Here is a 16,089-nt window from a genome sequence, read left to right as displayed (position 1 = left end):
TAAATATGAATACTTACCAATAAACTAGTTATATGCCGGAAGGAATACATGGGATACATGAGAATAAAAATAAGTGACGAAATGAGAAACCATAAACAAAACAAAAAAAAAACGTTCTGTTCTTTGGAAAGAAACTACCTTCTCTGACAGTGCGGTCCTTGGCGCACGGCATCGACAGGGTTGGAAGCTGACAAGTTGAATACTAACCTCACTTTTTGCCACACAAGAAGAACGTGGAGCTCTGAGGGGAGGGGACGAGGTTTTACCCTGCCCTCGGAACAATGCCGTCCCTATGGGAACCATCGCCAAATAAGGTAGTGGCATAAATCAATATTCCATATTGCCAAGGTTAGCTCTGCCCTGCTGCTGTCTTGGTTTTCCGAGTCCGACCAGTTGTACGGCAGTTTCGCGAAAGTAAGGATGAACTCCAAGCGTTTCCTCCCATCTGCAAACTGGTGGAAAAGTGAAAGTAACCTAGTTTTTCCGCGTTTTCACTAACCCCGGGCAATGAATTCGTCGCAGTAATTGCTGGTGAGCAGCACAGTACGGATGGTGGTATCAATTAGTGCGGAATTTGGAAGGTTTGGTTAGGATTTGGCTTGACTACGAACAAAAGAAATGAACATCTCAAAATGGCTACCGAAGCAGCACCACGAAGTGGTTAAACTTTTCGATCAAACCAGAGCGCTGGAGCGGGAATTTCGTGTGCTGGGCAAGAAATTCGCCACGGACATTAACCTGGATCTGCCGGATTATTATGTGAGTATGGGAATTTTAACTTTCAGAGGAAATATGTAATGTGACATCAATTTCTGCGGTGTAACTCAATTACAGCGACACCATTATATTTTTTAATGATTGTTCTAATATTTGTACTTCCGAAACGTGCATTTTATGTTTGACTAGTGGGTACTGAGGAAATACGGTCAAGGTTTTTCCAATGAAACGGCACGTTGTTTCTGCTCTAACTTCCTTGAGATTAAGCACCACAAAACCAAATTGCAAACCAAGTCTTAGGAAAAAAAATGTATTGGGGAAATGCTGTTAAAATGAACCGGTGCTTAAATTTCGATGATTTAACTAAAAACAATTGATACTTCTTGATTATCTTATTCTTAAAACATATGAAGATAATAAAGACACCCTGTAAAATACATGAAACTGTCAAATGTTGAAAATAATTAATAAAACATAATTTTTTCTCCCGGTGGCCATACGGATTTTATTTTGCGCGTATCGCATTTAAGGAATTTCCCGTGAATTTTCTTTATCCGACCTGATATTTTCGAAAATTCATCAGTTTGAACGACATATTCTGAAAAAAGAAACAGATAGTTTGTTTGATTCTAGCGATCAATTAACATTCGAAACTACTTTGTTGTTTGGGGCAAAATGAGTTGGATAACGACTTACAATGTTATGCTTCCTAAAGCTGACATACCTTATCACATGTTGATCTTCAAGGGGTTTCTTTTGTGGGTTTGACCCTGGAGAAATATGCCATCCCTACATCCCGACCTCAATATGTGAAGCGCTGTGTTTCTTACTATGCTTTTGTATGTATGAATCGTTACAGTTTTCGTAGAGTGACCCCCTGATATAGGAAAGACATAGTCCTATGTCAAAATAATTTTGAGTGGGACGAAGTTCACCGGATCAGCTAGTTTAGGGAAAAAAAGTAATTTTGTTGGAACAAACAATTTGCTTCCAGATACACAGTTTGGGTTCACAAGAGGTAAAGCTGCGAATGATTGTCTAGCGTTGCTTTCGTCTGAAATTCAAATAGCAATTCGCTCGTGGAAATTTGGCAGTCTCTCGACTAAGCTAAAGGGTGTGTCACATCAAATTGCATCACGGATAAAACGCTGTAGAAATTTAATTTTTAGGAATTATATCTTCAGCTTTCGCTTATAATCAGATAAGAGTGTATAGATCACGTTGGCCATGCTTCACTGTAAATTTTTCGTAAATTTGGAAAAATGTCGTCGAACGAAAAAGAGCGTCGTGAATTAATCCTGCGCATTCATTTCGAGAATCCGGAGTTGTCACATCGGGACATTGGTAAGATGCTGGGAATCGTTTAATCCACGGTCAGCAGAGTACTAAAACGATACTTCGAGAACCTAACCATCGACCGGAAGGTGAAGAACGGCAAAAATGGATGCTCCGTCAGTGAAAAAGATCACAAGCGCGTAGTTAAGCAGTTTAGACGTGATCCGAGAAGTTCGGTCCGGGATGTCGCCAATAAGCTGAATTTGTTAAGTTCATTCGTCCAGCGGACCAAGCAGCGGGAGGGCCTGCGTACATACAAGGTTCAGAAGGCTCCTAACCGCGACGAAAGGCAAAACATGGTGGGGAAGACGCGAGCCCGGAAGCTGTACACCGAAATGCTGACGAAGCCGCATTGCCTGGTAATGGACGACGAAACCTACGTCAAAGCGGACTTTCGTCAGCTGCCGAGCCTGTTGTTCTTCTCCGCAGAGGACAAATTCAGCGTTCCGGAGGAGATTCGCAAGCAGAAACTATCCAAGTTTGCCAAAAAGTACATGGTGTGGCAAGCGATCTGCTCTTGCGGAAAGTGGAGCGCCCCCTTCGTGATGACCGGCACGGTAAACGGGCAGGTTTATCTTAAGGAGTTCCTACAGAAGCGCTTACTACCACTATTGAAGCAGCACGAGGGCCCGACCATCTTCTGGCCGGATCTCGCTTCGTACCACTATTCAAAGGACGTGTTGGAGTGGTACGAAGCCAACGGGGTCACCTTCGTGCCAAAGGAAATGAACCCGCCCAACGCGCCGGAGCTTCGCCCAATAGAGAAATATTGGGCGATTATGAATGCAATTATGATGCAATTTGATGTGACACACCCTTTATATGGGAGTTCCACAAGGTTCATGTTTGAGCCCCCTATTTTATTACATTTATGTTTATGATATTGACAATTGCCTTCCGGAACATTGCACGCTGTGACAACCTGCAGATGATGGAGTGGTTTCCAATAGGGGATCTTTCTCCGCCGATCTCTAAAGACCATTACAGGATACTTTGGACAATTTGTCCACATAGGCTATATTCTCTACGGAGAAAACAAGATAATAGTTTTTTTTTGACGTAAAACTACGTCTTTCAGGGTGCCAAATCAGAAAACAGGTCACGTTTTTATGAAATAAAGTTAACGTTAATAACTATTTTCACTGTGTACGAATTCTCATGATTCGCATACCAATCGAATCGGAAATTCTCTAAAATTTGTTTGAAATTCTATACATTACAATTAGCTAATCTCTCAACGGTTTATATTCATGAAAACTGGAAGAGTTTCCTTTTTCCCATACATTTGTTCTGCCGATTTGTGTGCTAACCCTACCCGTATTTCGAATGCTTACAACTCGAACATTTCTTAATAAATCGGAAAGATGTCTGCATCAATTGATAAAAAATATTTCTACGCGTCTATCACATTTAATAAAATGTTATTTTTCATGATTTGAACAAATGAATAACTGTAAAATGTCAAGCGTTATCTAAACGTCCTACTTCGGGACATCGAAGCTTGTTTGACAGCCAGTTTATATGAAGCAAAGATAAACAAAACGCAAATCAAAAAGTGGTGGATTTCAGCAAGTATTTTTACAAATGTAATGAATTGATTTTGATAATGGTAAGTGTTGAATGGAAGAATAATGTTCTGCAGAGCTAATTAGGTTGAAATATATACACTAGCAACATTAGAAACAACTTTTGATTGCTGTAGAAAATGACGCTTCCTCTGCGGCGGGAAAAATAAACGCAGTTTCAGGGACAAAATTATCAATGAAAATCAAATTATCCATATCAAATGAATATTCTAAGTGAAAATGTAACGAGTTTTGTACGAGTGAAAAAAAATTGTGAGCGAAAACAGTGTCTAGTAATGATTTTTTTCGCTGTTTTTCAGGAGCCATTATTGGGAGAAAACGCAACATGCAATGTATTTGTGGGCCTGGGAGATATTGGGCCTGATTCTCGAATACACTTCACGGTGGAAACAAAATTAGTTCCCCACTAAAACTTATCATTATTATATATATTATCTTCAGATAAAATTCTTGTATGAGATTATTATACCACATGAAGAAAACAAAGTTTTCCATTCACATTGAACACCAGTTTGATACGAAGAAGTTAGTTTTCATTAATGATTTTTATTTGAAAAGTGCTCATTCTGCCTGAAAACTCATTATTATCTTCGACACTTCACTAACTCGTAAAATGTAGTTCAATAGCGTGCCGTTTATTTCGTTTCCACCGTGAAGTGTATTCGAGAATCAGGCCCATTTTTAATTTCACTGCCGGAGGAAGTCGTTTGGTCGTCGAGGGTAATTTTACATACCTTCTGGAAAGAAATGCAAGGTGTTGATATGAAGATTTCAGGTACGGTTGTTTATCAATGGCTTAATCTCCATCCTGAGCCGTTAAAACTATTCGAGTTATCAGGTTTCATCTGTTTTCGATGAAATGTTACACTATTCTGGGTCAATATCTTAATTTATAATCTGGAACGACTATACAAATCGAGCGACAGTTAGGTTCAGCGTTATGATTATATTTTCCAGTATTACTGACAAAAGCAATATCCTTATTGAAAAGGCAATTCGTCCACTTTTCAAAGGTTCTGGTGAAAAGATTTAGGAGTTCTTCTAGTGATGATTATACACGGATCCGGACGATGTAACCTGCCCATGCGAACAACATTTCAAAATAATTTTCATTCAATGTATGAAAATTTACAACTGCATTTAAGCATGCTAGTCTCAATGAAGTTACTCTTATTCGAGTCTGTAGTGTGTGTCAATGCAATAAATGAACGGTTCCTGAGGTAAAAACTGCTTTACTAAGCTTCATTCTATCACTACGTATTCGTTTTTTTATAAACTACAAAAGAACTCGAGAAAAAATAGCACTCAAAGGACAGTTGAAAAACACACGGTTTGTTTACTTTTTCCTCATACATTCATAATATCCGCTAGATGGCGACAGCGTATATTGTATGTCGCGTTACATTTACAATTTCAGATTTCTGGTAATGAGAACTCCTTCTACATGTTATTCTATAATATTTAAGCCACCCTATGGCAATGAATACTGATAAAAAGTGGAAAAGGAAAACAAAAACCGAAAATCGTACATGATTCCGCGTGTGGATGTAATTTTAGCTACTTCGACATTAAGCATTTTGAGTGGTTCAATATCAAAATTCAATTCGCTCATGGTTATATTTCGGTTTGTGAGTAGACAGAGAAGCGAATTCCGACGTATGTACGGAAAATTAAATTAATTTTTGGTGGAAAAATTAAATTATTGAAATAATTGTACTGATGGGGTAAAACGGACAGTTGCCAGTGGAAGTGAGATGAACTGTGAAAAGTCTGTTTATTCTATTCCTAAGGAATGCCCTGCGTCTATAAATGGAAATCCAATCGTCAAATATGGACTGTTTAGAAGCTGACTGGAACCAAAAGCATAATAGTTGAGGGTCTGCTCGTTTATACTGCTAAAAAGCACGATATCACTTCTAGGTGGATTAATTCATTTTTTTCATCATTTAACGAACATTCGTGATGAGTGCAGACCTTGGTCGAATAAAATTATTCCTCTCGCGATCGTTAAAACTCTACGCTTCATATATTACAAACCTGTCCATATTCCCCCCATTATATGTCTATATTACCCGCATCGAAAAAAATGTTGTACTTATCAGTCTGTTTTAATTTTAGTAAAAAAACATTGAAAAACACTTTTTTGTAAAATATTTGGCCAATTAGGTTGAGAAACAACAATATTGAATTGCAAGAAACTGCATCAAAGTTTTGGAAAACATGAGTTCCCAAAGATACAGGGTTTTCCAACTTTAAATTCCGAAAGTAAATTGAAATAAAACACACTTAGAATTTGAATTTTGATGAAACTTTCATTTCAAATTAAAGTTTGGTTTATGCCATTATGTGTGAAATACAACATCATTCAAATGTCCACCTAGGGCTTCCTCGCACACCTTGATCCGGAACAGGTAATTTTCGATGACTTTTCGACACATATGGGGCGGTATCTCGGTCATAACTTCACGAATGTTGTCTTTCAAATGTTCAAGAGTTTGCGGAGAGTTGGCATAGAAACGGTCTTTCGCATAACCCCACAAAAAAAAGTCTAGCGGGTTCAAATCGCATGATCTGGACGGCCAATTAGCATCACCACAACGCGAAATTATGCGTCCCTCAAATTTGTTGTGTGGCACGTGGCGCCGTCCTGCTGAAACCACATGTCATCCGTATCCATATCTTCAATTTGTGGCAAAAAAAATCGGTTAACATGCGGCCATAGCGCTCACCATTCACAGTTACCGTCTCGCCGTCCTCATTTTCGAAGAAATACGGCCCGATGACTCCACCAGACCATAATGCGCACCAAACAGTGACTTTTGGCGGATGCAATGGCCTCTCAACAATCACGTGTGGATTTTCTGAGCCCCATATACGGAAATTTTGGGTGTTCACATAGCCACAGAGCTCGAAATGTGCCTCATCGCTGAAGAAAATTTGATGCGAAAATTCAGCATTTTGCTGCTGTTGTTCGTTCACCCAATCGACGTATGTCCGACGCATTCCATGGCCACCACGCTCTAATTTTTGTACCAGTTGGACTTTATATGGATGTAGGTGCAAGTCCAAATGCAAAATTCGCCACAATGATGTGTTTGACAAGCCCAATTGCTGAGCACGCCGTGGAATCGAAACATTCGGGTCATCCTCCACACTGGCAGCAACAGTAGCAATATTTTCGGCCGAACGCACATTACGATGATGCACAGGTTTCACAATATCCGCTACGGATCCAGTTTGTTCGAATTTACGCACTACATTAGCGATTGTGTGCTCTGTAGGCCGTCCATGACGACCAAAATCCGTCCGTAATGCTCGAAAAACATTTGCCTGTTTTTCATCATTTTTATAGTATAATTAAACAAAATTAACACGTTGTGCGATGCTAAAACGATCCATATTGTAAAATGGCAGACATTCAACTAACGATATGACGCTTTGGTTGACAGCTATGTCAAACGGTTGTCAGCGCAGGGCTGTATACTTTCGGAAGCCCGAAATGGAAAACCCTGTATAATTGAAGTTTTTCGGACATGTTAATGTTTTACCCCCTACCTGTGGAAATCCGCTTTGCAAATATACATGCAAGTAGGGGGTATTTTTGTTCCCACCGAGCTGTGTTTCCTTAGCACGGACCTCAAAATCAATGTGCCTAGGGGAATCCGCTTTGCAAATACATGCAAGTCGGTGTTAGGTACTTTTGTACTCGTTTGTCGTTTTGCAGACCGGAATATGTTTTCCTAAAACGTACTTTTAAACTGAAAAGCCTGGGAAAATCGTCATTTCAGATACTAGAGGTGAATGAACTTTCGCGGTTCGAGAACTACGTAATCATGAGATGTGCAATAATTTCAGAGGGAAATGTAAGATACAATGATTGTTTGACAATTCTTCCGTTCACATATTTTGGTAGTCCTAGGCATCATATCAAACGTAAAAGGACGTTCATCAAATTTACTTGTAACGAAGAACATAATCTATTATAATGCATGAATTGATCAAACTTTTAAAACTGTTCAAACTTTTAACTTACAAAGTAAATATGTTGAATTCAATTGAATTCGAAAATTGTTTCATTCAATCGATAATTTATTCAATACAATACAAATACTTACTACGACAACGGTAGTCCCACGTCAACTCTGCCGTTATATCATAGATAATACCTACCCATTTTTTTCCACAACGGCCCCTCCTCAGGGCTAGAGGCGAAAAAAAAGGATGGAATGAAACCACAGTTGCGAGCGAGCGGATATCATTCATGCCTAATGCTGATTTCAAACACAAATAAACACACAACTCAATATAAGGATAGGAAGCCATCTGTATCAAAGTGTGCTACAACAGAAAAAAATGCATACGGGAAATTTTTGTGCTAGTGCGGATATGGAAGAGTATCCAGAATTTTGGAATATGGTCATACACTGCATTTATTCAGATATAGCGTATATTTCATGGAAGTATGCTTTCAAATCCCCGTAGGAAAACCTTATGGTTGCATGTTGTGGGGTTCGATTCCACTTCAAGCGGAATATAGGAGCAAAAGTGTTAATAGTTTGTGATCGATATCTGAGTAGGAGTGAGAAATTCTGGTGCGGGTTGGCAGCGCTGTTGAATCGTAAATGTAATATATTAGGCTGTCAAAAAAGTCCTGCGGTATTTCCGCGAGGTGTCGTTGTAAGCGCGTAGTTCTAGTTGTATTCATCGAGTCATACTATAGCTTGTTGGAAAGGTATTTTTGCGCGCTATAATATAGTCCTTGATATTGTTTTGTTTGGTTGAGTCGTTCGTGAGTTATAGTGTCGCAAATATGGAGCAAAATAAAGAGAAAATCCGACATATTTTACTACTATGACAAAGGCAAAAATGCATCTCAAGCTGCCAATAAAATTTGTGCAGTTTATTGACCCGATACAGTTTCCATTTCCACCGCACAACGATGGTTTCAACGTTTTCGTTCTGGTGTAGAGGTCATCGAAGATGCGCCACGCTCCGGAAGGCCTGTCGTCGAAAATTGCGACAAAATCGCTGAATTAGCCGAGAAAGACCGGCATAGCATCGGCCAAGAGCTGGGGATAAGTCATCAAACCGTTATTAACCATTTGAAGAAGCTTGGATTCACAAAGAAGCTCGATGTATGGGTGCCACACACGTTGACGCAAAAAAACGTCTTTGACCGTATCGGCGCATGTGAATCGCTGCTGAATCGCAACAAAATCGACCCGTTTCTGAAGCGGATGGTGACTGGCGATGAAAAGTGGGTCACTTACGACAACGTGAAGCGCAAACGGTCGTGGTCGAAGCCCGCTGAAGCGGCTCAGACGGTGGCCAAGCCCTCATTAACGGCCAGGAAGGTTCTGCTGTGTGTTTGGTGGGATTGTCAAGGAATAATCTATTATGAGCTGCTTCCCCAAGGCCAAACGCTCAATTCGGACCTGTACTGCCAACAACTGGACCGCTTGAAGGTAGCACTCATGAAGAAGAGGCCATCTTTGATAAACAGAGGTCGCATTTTCTTCCATCAGGACAACGCCAGGCCACACACTTCTTTGGTGACGCGCCATAAGCTCCGGGAGCTCGGATGGGAGGTTCTTTTGCATCCGCCATATAGTCCGGACCTTGCACCAAGTGACTACCACCTGTTTTTGTCCATGGCGAACGAGCTAGGTAGTCAGAAGTTAGCCACAAAAGAGGCCTGTGAAAATTGGCTATCCGAGTTTTTTTGCCAATAAGGAAGCGAGCTTCTATAACCGGGGTATTATAAAGTTGGCATCTCGTTGGGAACTAGTCATCGAACAAAACGACGCATATTTGACTTAAAACAGATGATTGTAACTAATTTTATGAAAATTAAAAATTCAAAAAAAAAATACCGCAGGACTTTTTTGACAGCCTAATATTAATATATTATATATCTAATGTGTAAATCTACAGTCTGATAGCGATATCCATATAATTCTCTATTAGTTTACCAAGCCAGAACTACCAGTTTGGGATGGTTCGAATTTCAAATAAAAAAAATTAAAGGGTGTGTCACATCAAATTGCATCACGGAAAAAACGCTGTAGAAATTCGCCCAGTAGACCGATCGTTTTGAAAATTTTAGACAGTAAAATAAAAACTATTAAACAACTTTTGGCATTTTCTTTTTATTCATATTCATACTCCAACACGTCCTTTGAATAGTGGCATGAAGCGAGATCCGGCCAGAAGATGGTAGGGCCCTCGTGCTGCTTCAATAGTGGTAGTAAGCGCTTCTGTAGGCACTCCTTAAGGTAAACCTGCCCGTTTATCGTGCCGGTCATCACGAAGGGGGCGCTCCGCTTTCCGCAAGAGCGGATACACACCATATACTTTTTGGCAAACTTGGATAGTTTCTGCTTGCGAATCTCCTCCGGAACGCTGAATTTGTCCTCTGCGGAGAAAAACAACAGGCCCGGCAGCTGACGAAAGTCCGCTTTGACGTAGGTTTCGTCGTCCATTACCAGGCAATGCGGCTTCGTCAGCATTTCGGTGTACAGCTTCCGGGCTCGCGTCTTCCCCACCATGTTTTGCCTTTCGTCGCGGTTAGGAGCCTTCTGAACCTTGTATGTACGCAGGCCCTCCCGCTGCTTGGTCCGCTGGACGAATGAACTTGACAAATTCAGCTTATTGGCGACATCCCGGACCGAACTTCTCGGATCACGTCTAAACTGCTTAACTACGCGCTTGTGATCTTTTTCACTGACGGAGCATCCATTTTTGCCGTTCTTCACCTTCCGGTCGATTGTTAGGTTCTCGAAGTATCGTTTTAGTACTCTGCTGACCGTGGATTAAACGATTCCCAGCATCTTACCAATGTCCCGATGTGACAACTCCGGATTCTCGAAATGAGTGCACAGGATTAATTCACGACTCTCTTTTTCGTTCGTCGACATTTTTCCAAATTTACGAAAAATTGACAGTGAAGCATGGCCAACGTGATCTATACACTCTTATCTGATTATAAGCGAGAGCTGAAGATATAATTCCTAAAAATTAAATTTCTACAGCGTTTTTTCCGTGATGCAATTTGATGTGACACACCCTTTACTAACAATAAAAAAAAACTAGAAGTTATTTCTAAAATTTCGATGCATTCTAAAACAATATTCGAAGTGGTAAACAAGTGGATTTCATAATGTAATTGCGTAGTTCTACGTTGAAAATGCGGTCGTGTCCTACATACAATCCCTTACAATTTTCTTAAAAGCACAAACCTGCAAAATTTCTGGCAAACAATAATCCACTCAAATTTCAAATATCTTGGTATCAATTTATATTCTAAATGTACCTGGTAGTGTCATATTGCGTATCTGAAACAGAAATACCTAAAGAGGGGTGCGCACCCAGGAAACCCCATAAATTTGTATAAAACAACGATACTATCGGTCCTCGAGTACGGTATCTATCGCTTCCGAACGACAGCTATGACTCACTCTAAAGATGGAGAGGATACAAAATCGTTGCTTGCGTATTGCTCTGGGTTGCATGCAATCGATCCGCACGATGAATCTCGAGGAGTACTTTCTCTACTTCTTCGATTTAGAGAACTATCATACAGATATCTTGTTCGCTGTAAGATTTGGAGACTATTAGTGATTTCGAAGAACTTCTTCAATTGAATCCAGGCTCAAAGTTCACCACTTTCTACGTTGAGTTCCTTTCACAAGGATTGCAAACTTCATCATGCATCATCAACCAAGACAGTCTATCGATTTATCCATGCATCAAGTAATACGTGATATTTCAGAACATATGCGTTTTGTGGTTACCCCACGAAACTTTTCGTCCAAATTTCGCGAAATAGGTTCTGACAGAATGTTTTTTACTGATGAATCATACTATTATGGTTCCACTGGTTTTGGCATATTTATTGAAAACTTCAGTGTTAATCGCGGCTCGGTGTATGTTGCGGAAATGGAGAAAATTGCCGTTTTATCTATCCAGATAGCATCCACTCAATAGAAGCTTCTTCTTCTTCTTCAATGGCACTAACGTTCCTAGAGGAACTTCGCCGTCTCAACGTAGTATTACTTGCGTCATTTTTATTAGTACTTAGTTGAGATTTCTATGCCAAATAACACGCCTTGAATGCATTCTGAGAGGCAAGCTCTAGAATACGCGTGATCACAGTGCAAGTCGGAGGAAATTTCTTTGACGAAAAATTCCCCCGACCAGAACGGGAATCGAACCCGAACACCCGGCATGTTAGTTATGACGCTAACCACTCGACCACGGGAGCACGGGAGCAATAGAAGCTATTCGATCGATTAAATTTTAAGAACCTCATGTTATGTTCTTATGCGAATAAGTAGGATTATATTAGCCTGTGTTTCAGTCCATTGCTCCATTCCAGGTAACGAGAGACCGGACTCGTTAACTAAGATCGGCGCCTTGAAATTTTTGAGCGACAAATAACCTATCATGATTTTTTTGACGTGGGACTACACCTAAGCGGAATATATGGGGGGTAAAATGAAAACCTAAACACAGAACATGCAGGAAAAAATGAAAGATTTCGAATGCTTATAACTCGAATATTTCTTACTGGATCGGAAAGATGTTTGCATCAATTGATAGGGAATATTTCTACGCATCTATAGCAATCAGTAAAATGTTATTTTTCATTAAATAAACAATTGAATAACTGTAAAATATTAAGCGTAATCTAAACGCCATAACTGCTTCATTACGATTGGCCCGATTTACGGTTTCCCCAACACAGACTTCTAAACCAAGCAGCCTTGAGGAAATCGGCATTGCAAACACCTGAAAGTGGGGGAACTTTTGTTCTCACCGAGATGTGTTCTCCAACACGGACTTCAAAACTAAGGTTCCTTGAGGCCAACTGTGAATACTTTTGTACTCACTTGTCTTTGTGCAGGCTGGAACATTTTTCCCGGACACGATCTTCTAAACTTAGGAACGTGGTAAAATCGTGCAGACACTAGAGGCGAATGAACTTTCAAGTTTAAAGCCTCCATAGTATAAAGGGCAGAAGTTGAAGTTGTTGATTCATGCAAGCCGGAGGTACTTCTGCTCCGCATGTTTTGTTTTGCACTCCGGAAAGTGTTTTCCTTACACGGATTACAAAAGCGGGTACGAACACAACGCTTTGGCTCGGTTATTCATGATTGCATTGAAGGATATGCCTTCTGCTCACTGAATTCCGACGAATACCGTTTGATGATTAGGAAAAATGTTGATAACCATTTACTGCGATAACGCCTATTGATTAAACAATATGCGTTCGACGTACATGTCAATATCGAAACTGAGTGCCTGAAGCTCATCAAATCATGCAAATTCGTGGTTCGAGAAGTGCGTAAACTTGTGAGATGCAATCTTCAGAGGGAAATGTAAAATACAATAATCGTATGATAACTCTTCCGTTCACATATTTAGTAAGTCCTAGGCATAATACCAAACGTAAAAAAAGAGTCATTAAATATACTTGTAACGAAGAACATAATCTATCACAATGCATGGAAGGTCATGGCATTTGTTCAATCTTTTTACTCACAAAGCAAATATATTGAATTCAATTGAATTTGGAAATTGCTACATTCAATCAGAAATTTATTCAATACAAAAAAATATATTACTAAGCTAAGGTAGTGCCACGTCAACCTTGTGGTTATATCATAGATATAACCCATCGATTTTTTGTACTCCTCGTCGGCACACACTCTCCAATTGGCAACACAATTGAAGCGAAGATAACATGGGTCGCTGGTTGCATATAATTATTCCTAAGGTATCGACAAACGCATGGTTCAAGAAATTGAATGTAGGTCAAGACTTCTTTCGCGTGATATCTCGCCTTATTTCTAATGATAACTTGTTAAATACACATCTGCATCGCATTGGGATCGTTGATAGTAATATTTGCGTTTGTGATGATGGTTTGATATCATGACATCGAGGTCTGCCCCTGTAAAAAAATCATTTTGCCAGGGCTTATCTATAGGAATCACTCAGGGCACTAGGAAAGCAATCTGACTCACCGGTTAGAGACATGTTAGCCAGTCGCGACCTCAACCTTATGCTCTCTCTTTCTGAAAAGATATGATATCATGTTAGATTGTGTTATTACTGAATTATGAGTCTTAGTTATATAGAAAAAAAAAAGTTTTATTTTAAGGTGAAATATGACCCTATAAACTTTGACAAGTAATTGAGCTCATTTTTAGTTAAATGGATATATCAATAGGCAAAATTGTCGCATTTGGGTGAACAGAATCAATTGTCGCCATTGTCGAAATGTCGTTGCATTCTGAAAAAGACACTGTTTGATGCACTCCATGGATCGGCGGAATCATTGGTTCGATTTTTTTTTCACGTAGGACTACCTCTTTGATTTCTATATAGAGGGGTCACTCTACGACAAATGTAACGAAAAATTAAGAAATTTTAAATCAATATTTCACAAAATTGTTATTGCAATAAATGGGTTCCGGGGATAAATCGCCCCAGAGAACAACTGCAACAGAAACAACCGCTCAGGAAATGCGTGGTAGGCTACAAATATTGTGGTGCAATGCACCAGGCAAACGTATGTCGTCCGACGCTCGCTTAACCTCGGTCATACCTTGCTAAAGGATCGTATCCTTTGTTTCAAACTAACCAGACAATCAGTGGAACACAGGTTTGCGTGCGACAGACCGCCACTTCCGACAGCGGTCGACTCGGATCGCGTCATCTTGGCCGCTTCGGCCACCTCGATTCCTTATTCTCGTTAAACGAAGACATCGCTCATTGACATTGACCTCAGAATAAATTTCGAAAAACGAAAAATATTATATATAATAGAAATTGTATTTTTGTCCTGTGAGGCATCCATACCCATGATGTTTTTCCCGTGTCAAAATATTTCTTTTTTGTTTTATTTATAATTAATTTTCATGTTTTTTTCCTGAACGGTTCTGTTTCTGTTGCAGTTGTTTTCTGGGACGATTTATTCGGATTACGTCATATATGTCATACTACATGAATGAATTAATAGGAAATTAATTCAGCTTTTTTTTTTTTGAATGAAACGCCAACAGTGAAGATAGCAAAAGAAGTAAACAATTTAGCGAATAAAGCAGGTAAGTTTTTTTTAGATTTTACTCGCTGCTTGCGCTGTGGAGGAAAAGCAACAAACAACATGTTTGCATACCATTCGGGCGCTAACATCCATGGTAGAGATAGGAAACTGTTCACGAACGGTACAGAAGAACTAGTTGTTCAAAAAGATTGGACGAACGGTCGTTCCTTTTTAAAGAGCGGTAGTTCGCCATACGAACTGATTGCGAACGTACCGTTTGAGAAAGAATGAAGTGCAGTGGAACAGCTGAATACATGTGAAAAGAAAATTGCGTTGGACTGAACGGGTGAATATAACGAAAAGGTTTTGAAGAAAATATCCTATCTAATCTGACGATATCAATGTCAGAAATGAATAGCTGTGAAACTTCCTATGTATTTTGGGTTTCAGCTAACATTTAAAGTTGCTCTTAATGCCGGTATTGATACCGCCGAACGGAAGAGCGGAAGAACGGTTCAAAAGAGCTGCTTCACTTAGGTGACCAGTTAGCGACTGTGCGGTTCATCAAGGTGAACTGGTTTGCTCATCTCTACTCTATGATGTGGTTTCTTCATTCGTTCTTACAGGGTTTTTTTCGTGACAGACAATTTCTATATTTGCCAGCACTTGTCAGAATCAAAGGAGAGAAGATGACTTGGAAGATGGTGACACTCTATTATCTTCACATTTTCGACAAGAGCCGGGTTTAAAAGGTAAATGTTGATGGAGACTTTATTAGAGCTAGAGGCGAATGAACTGAAAAGTTTAAACCCTCTTAAAGCCAAAAAGAAGAAGAAGAAGAGTTTATTAGAAAGTTTGTTGTCTAATCATATCGTCTATCATGTAGGATATGATATTGAATACGTTGGTAGTGTTGAAAATTTTTCAATAAAAGAACTTAAGACAGCATTAGCTACGTTATAAAAATCCAAGTTCGTGTTCTATGTCTCTTTAAAAAAATAGGCCTTCACTACATGACCAGGAATGTCGGAAAATTTTTCAACTCGGAAGATTCATGAAAAATGAGAAGTGGGTTGTATCTGTGATATAACCGCAAGATAGACGTAGGACTACCGTTGGCTCGGTAATCATTTGTTTGAAATTGCATCTGCAATATTTTGAAAGATTGCTGAGAGTTTTTCTCTTTTTAGTATGGAATTGTTATTAACATGAAATTCAACTCTTTCGAACTTGTTGGTGGTCCCGGAACGAACCGATGAAATTTGAGTGGCCTTGTAAGAAGATGTTTGACACGTGATTCATTTTTGTTTTCGTGAGAATAACACGAGATTTTTCATGATCACTCCATGCGCAGAATAGAAACTTAGGGCGCCATTTCATGCTGAAAACGAAATAAAGTCT

The 16,089-nt window shown here is 39.6% G+C and overlaps 1 protein-coding gene across 2 annotated transcripts in view; it reads left to right on the top strand.

The window, feature by feature from the left end:
• Positions 1-403: 403 nt before the first annotated feature.
• The window catches only part of LOC129780574 (uncharacterized), a 40,549-nt gene continuing 24,863 nt past the window's right edge, over positions 404-16,089 (top strand). For both annotated transcript variants that reach the window (XM_055788979.1, XM_055788978.1), the window contains exon 1: positions 404-759. In XM_055788979.1, coding sequence (XP_055644954.1) covers positions 619-759 — 141 coding nt within the window. In that variant the 5' untranslated portion in view covers positions 404-618. The remainder of the gene's footprint in view (positions 760-16,089) is intronic.

The sequence above is a fragment of the Toxorhynchites rutilus genome, chromosome 3, assembly GCF_029784135.1.
Source record: "Toxorhynchites rutilus septentrionalis strain SRP chromosome 3, ASM2978413v1, whole genome shotgun sequence".
Lineage (NCBI taxonomy): Eukaryota > Metazoa > Arthropoda > Insecta > Diptera > Culicidae > Toxorhynchites > Toxorhynchites rutilus.
This window is presented reverse-complemented; position numbering and strand designations above follow the sequence as displayed.